Raw genomic sequence first — 5806 nt, 5'->3', positions numbered from 1 at the left:
GCTTCTCTCCAACATGCCTATTACAACTGTCATACAATCTCATCACCAACATGCAATCTCGTGTATTTTTCAAACTCCAAACAAATTTTCAGAAAACAAGAAGAAGGATTTTGGCTTCTTTAGTCACTGGACAGTTGCCTGCTAAGTTGCTTTTACGTCTAAAGTAACTTACCAAACAAGACATCATTTCTAGATTGTGGCAAAGTCAATTTCCTACGTCCGTTGTCATGAGTTTCCATCAAGAGATCAACTCTCCTCGCAGTGGAATCCATGTGACGAATGATGAGCAATCCGAAATTCGAACAAAGTACATGCAAAAAGTTGCCAACGCCAAATTCCAAAATTTCCAGGCTTGTTCTAAATGCAGTACAATATGCCACCGCATTCACATACATATATAAAAATAAGCATCAAAACGCATACATAGAAATCTAAAGAGCACATGTACATGATTGAATGAATAGGAGCTTGTGCATTGCAGGAATATGTGAAAAAGCAAAAGTTCAATACTCCAGTGGAAGAAGAAGAGAGCTTCAAAAATACAAAATTACCACAATAGTATCACCACAGCTCGTACATCTTAATTTAATTTACATCGAAGAGGTCCCAAATACAAAGGCACAACTATATACAACCTACAGAAGCAACGTGACATAAAGAGCTCGAGAGATAAACAAGCTCCACAAGAAGATGGAAGTGTTATGCATCGAACAGCACAAACTGCTAATGCATCATTATCAACATTATTAAAACTAAAGGGCATGAAGAAAATGGGAAACGGAATAAAAAATACATCAAGAGCTAAGTTATTAGTGTACTAGTACAACAATACCTTCAAAGCTTCTCCGTAAAACCGAGAAAGAGAAGGTCTTTAGTTTGCCTCCATACTGGCCGTGGCAACTACAGGATGGTAGTTCAACATTTCCTCCCACATCATCTCCCTTATCATTTCTTCCCCTAAATCCTCATCTATATCAAGATCGATCGGAACCTGTGCCGGAGGATCGCAGGTTGGATCGTATAGCGGAGACATATAAGGGTGTTGGAGTGCTTCAGTAACACTAATCCTCTTTGATGGATCAAAGACAAGCATCTTCTGTAACAGATCAATCGCCAAAGGATGGGCATTTGGGTAAAGGCGAGACAAGGGGGCCACATGAGAATAAGGTAGCGATTTGATATACCTTCTCGCTTTTGGGTTATCAATGAATTCGAGGTCGTCTTCTGTCTGGCTTCCAAGGATGTTCACTATCAACTTGAGTTGGTTGAGACATTCTGTGCCCGGAAATATGGGTTTGCGACCAAGAAGCTCAGCAAATATGCATCCGACGGACCAAACGTCGATTGAGGTCCCATAGTTGTCGCAACAGAGGAGAAGCTCTGGGGCCCGGTACCAGCGGGTGACAACATACTCGGTCATGAACTGGCCTTTGCCACTGCTGGTGCGTGCAAGCCCAAAGTCACATATTTTGAGGTCACAGTTTGCGTTGATGAGAAGGTTCCCGGGCTTCAAGTCGCGATGAAGAATGTTTGCTGAGTGGAGATACTTCAGTCCTCGAAGCAACTGCACAGAGCGACTTAGATCAGCTTTACAATGAAAAAAGCCTCAAAGCAAAAGAATGAAAATGCCATGAAGTATCAGTAGTTGGATTTTATTATCAAACCACACCACAACTCCAATTTCAAAGATGCCAGTCAGAATAATTCTAGCTTCGTTTCATATATATGCAAGTAATTTGACTGTGACCCATAAATGAGGTAACACTGGAATGAAAAACATACAAAGCACTATTGTTTCAACGTACACACCCACTTCTGAATTCTGACAACTGATCTAACCTCCATTTAATGTGAGCAAATCTGGAACAAGATAGAATCTGCATATACCCATTGCATCATTCCTACACCAGCATCACTACGATGCGAATGAGAGCACGGGTGTTCCATAGTGCAAGACATCACAGCTTGACATTTATAATGAATGCTACAAAGGCCATTAACCAGCAGAGGTCAAAGTTATTAATCTCTTGAACCTAATATATGATGAATCTTAGCCAAAAAGGTTATAGGTTTTGATCATCCACAGAACAGTCCATCACTTGAATACAATGCCGCAGAATCTTCCTAAAATACAGATCGTTCACTGTGCATAAATCATTTACTACATCTATAGACAGTGTATCCACAGTTTCAATCCCGTTAGTTGATTAATATACCTGGAAGAGGAAATACTGGCAATGGTCATTTGTAAGTGCTTGAGAGGACTTGATAATCTGATGCAAATCTGTATCCATAAGTTCATAAACCATGTAGACATCGTTGAAACTTCTCCTGTGGATGGGCATCATGACATCTTTCAAAGCAATCACGTTTTCATGTCTAAGATGTCGGAGGAGCTTCAGTTCTCGCAAAGTTCTCAGTGCATCAATGCGGTTGTCAAATGCATTATGTATCTTCTTAATTGCAACCTTCTCATTGGTTTCCCTGTTAACAGAAGAGCACACAATACCGTAGGCCCCTCGACCAATAGGTTTGATTGGCACATATTTGGTATCAATCTCAAACAAAGTTTGCCACATAGAATAGTAATGCTTCCCTGGAGACTTAATTCCATTTGGCGGCTCAACTGGAGTTGCCATTTCCCTACAAATCGCAATGACAAGATTAACATCAAAAATCCAAAAACAAAAGGCATAGCAATGATGTATCATATTATGAGAGTACCAACCCTTTAAGACAGTTGCAGACTTACTGCCAATTTGGATATATTTAACATACTATAAACAGAAGTACACTCCCGCAATCCGGAGCACCAAGGTCGACGAAACTGGGTCATTGACTGAGTGATAAGTCTACCACCAAGGTCGATGAAACTGGGTCATTTATTTGACTTCTACCTTATAATCATATTATCATTATCATGCTATTCTATCTCATTTTTTTTACTGCAATTCTCTGTGATGAGCCATTTCTGTGAAACAAGTAAATCATTGTCCTCTGATCGAGTGAGCAAATCGACAATAATCTTTGGATAAGACCAATGGCCGGTTGTAAAGTGACTCTAAAGTTTCCATCACATAGAAAACAACTAGATGGTATACAAAGGTCACATTTTTCCATTGTCCTCTGATCGAGTGAGTAAATCGACAATAATCTTTGGATAAGACCAATGGCCGGTTGTAAAGTGACTCTAAAGTTTCCATCACATAGAAAACAACTAGATGGTATACAAAAGGTCACATTTTTCCAGCCTCACATACAAAAGTACGTATATCAATGATGTATCATACTATGAGAGGACTAACCTTTTGTGATACAATTGCAGACTCACTTCCACTAGTCGAAATTATAAAATACGAAACAAAAGTACAATCCCCCATCTAAAGCAACAACGTTGATGAATGGGTCATTTAGTCATTTACTGAGTGGTAAGTGTACAATCACTTCTAGTACTTTAACTTCTGCCTTACATAAAATTATCATGCTATTCTATCTCATTTCGCTGCAATTTTCTATAAAGGTCCAATTCTAATGTGCAATTCTTTGTCGTCGGTTCTGGTGAGTAAATTGATCCTAATCACTGGATAATACAGCGAGCCCAAACTAAAGTGACTATAAAGTTTAGATAACATATGGAGCAACTAGGTGGTAAACCAAAGGTAAAATTTTTCCAGCCTTAAACAGACCCATGAAAATGGAAAAGCAAAATACCAATTCCTCACTCACTTTCCAAAGGTACTCCATACCCTTTTTACCAAATAGAGGCAGCTCATGAAAAGCATTTTAGTTTCTTCCAACCAAGAGAATCAAGGTCTATTTCACCAATTTCACACCAACAGAATCAAAAAGTGAAAACAGAAACAACTAATTTGGAAAGCAACGAGATTGATTGCAACAAATGGTAATTTACTAGTTTAGGAAAAACCTAAATGAACAGAAAAACTTAGTGACATGCCAAAACATATATAAAAATACATAATCAAACATCTATCCATCAAGCACGAAGTATGGCCCGTGTCCGTTTGATGTAATTTAGATACTTGCTCGTTCAGGGAAAACCTAAATGAAGAGAAAATCGCATCGACATGCCAAAAATAAGTATGCAAATCTACAATTAAACACAATTAAGCATAAAGCACGAAATTGGCCCTAATATCACAGCAAACTAAAATATCCACCGACGAATCGAACATACTTCTTCGCTTTGCAACGCCTTTATGCTGAATTCAACCCAATTCCGTCTCAAACCGAGCCACGAAGCATCACATGATTCAACTCTTTCGAAATCAGAACCCTAGTGCGATCGATTCCAGTCGAAATCAAGCCCTAATCGAAGAGAGATCTCGGCAATAGGAGTTGAACGTAGAGATGGGTATACGGACGTAAGATGTATGCGGAAGTACAGTCAAAGGCAGAGATCTTTTTTGGATCTAAGGGGGGTAATTGTATAATGATGATTCGTTATGTGGTCGCCATCAGAGTGGGCTGGGAGTGGATGGATCAGTGTGACGGAGCAGAGGAGAGAGAGAGAGAGAGAGATGAGAGAGAGAGAAGATGAGTAACACATGGTATATTGATATCGATATGTATTAAACGCCGATTTCTGGACTGTTGCGTGAAGCAAGGTTAGCGAGGGTACGGATATTTTTTTCCGTTTTGGAAATACAGAGGACGGAAAGCGAAAAAAGGAGAGGAGGAAAAATGGCGGGTTAATCGTAACGGAATGTTGGTTTTCCGGGAAACGGCGTCGGATTTAGTTGCGTTTTACTGGACATGGTGTGTCGTTTTGTATATAGGCCGATTGTTGCCCTACTAAGCAAAATGACTTATTTTTTTGTTCTTGTTTAAACTTTTGTTTTTGCATTTGATAGTTTTTTGTGAATTATTGTTTTGTCATGACGAGAGAAATCTAAAAAGTAAAAAATGATACGATTGAAATCTATATTTTTTGAATAAAGACAAAAAATAAGTCAATAAATCTATTTCTTTCGTCTTTATTCAAAAAAATTTGGGTTTAGATCATAATGTTACTTATTTGATCCAAAAAGGGCTTAAAGTGAATTCAGTTTGGGATATGATTTTTGCAACTGTTTCTATGATCCACATTCCTTTTTTTATTTTTATTCATGGAAATGGTTAATGTACAAAAAGTGCATTGATATTCGTAAAAAAAATACATTGGACCTCTATCTTTTTCGACATTAAGGCCCCATTTCGTTGAGGGAAATTAATTTTTTGAATTAATGATGATGTATTGTAAGAGAATAACGTGTTTCGTAAAGTGAAAAATAAACACTTAAAAACTAAAAACATTTAACAGAACGGAGCCTAAGCGTGGATTATCGCCTAATGGGTTCAGGCTAGTAAAACCGTTTATTCATATGAATTTAGTACAATCCCTTGGAATGTGAAAAGGTGAACTAATGAAAGCGTAAAAAGTAATTTTTCATGAATAAAATTAACAAAAAGAAGTGCCAATAGTAAAAATGAAAGTACAAAATTCACTACCCAACCCTTGGGCTTTTGTCTAGTTAAGGTTTATGGTTGATTTTTGAGTTGGGTATCTTTTGGGCATGGGAAATGTCAAATGTGGGGTTTGTCTAGTGGTACAAACAAAGCATATTCGTTCCCCATGCTTGGGGAATAAAATCGAGTCCTGCTACATACACAGTAGATCTGTGCACAGATTGTGCATAGATTTCATTGTGGGGCCCACCACGGGTCCCACACAAATCATCCGAGCCGTTCATTAAATGTAAAACATTTTTTCAAGGGTCCTCGTAAAAAATAAGCTCAATCCGATATC

At 38.2% G+C, this 5806-nt stretch overlaps 1 protein-coding gene across 1 annotated transcript; it reads right to left on the bottom strand.

Annotated features, from left to right (window-relative positions):
- Positions 1 to 517: 517 nt before the first annotated feature.
- Positions 518 to 4668, bottom strand: LOC131334369 (mitogen-activated protein kinase homolog NTF3). The gene is made up of 3 exons (XM_058369348.1): positions 4196 to 4668; positions 2217 to 2643; positions 518 to 1564 (listed from the first exon to the last, which is right to left on the bottom strand). Exons 2-3 carry the CDS (start codon positions 2637 to 2639, stop codon positions 872 to 874), a joined length of 1116 nt encoding a protein of 371 aa, XP_058225331.1. The 5' UTR covers positions 2640 to 2643; positions 4196 to 4668; the 3' UTR covers positions 518 to 871.
- Positions 4669 to 5806: the final 1138 nt, after the last annotated feature.

This window comes from Rhododendron vialii, chromosome 7a, assembly GCF_030253575.1.
Source record: "Rhododendron vialii isolate Sample 1 chromosome 7a, ASM3025357v1".
In the NCBI taxonomy this organism is placed as follows: Eukaryota; Viridiplantae; Streptophyta; class Magnoliopsida; order Ericales; family Ericaceae; genus Rhododendron; species Rhododendron vialii.
Note: the sequence above shows the minus strand (reverse complement) of the source record. Positions and strands in the feature narration are given on the sequence as shown.

Bases quoted from the DNA above. Each gene is read 5' to 3' on its own strand.
- LOC131334369 (XM_058369348.1), bottom strand. From the start codon at position 2,639: ATGGCAACTCCAGTTGAGCCGCCAAATGGAATTAAGTCTCCAGGGAAG. The intron at 1,565-2,216 runs GTATATTAATCA...CGCTCTGTGCAG, and splicing joins GCCAGTATTTCCTCTTCCAG to TTGCTTCGAGGACTGAAGTA.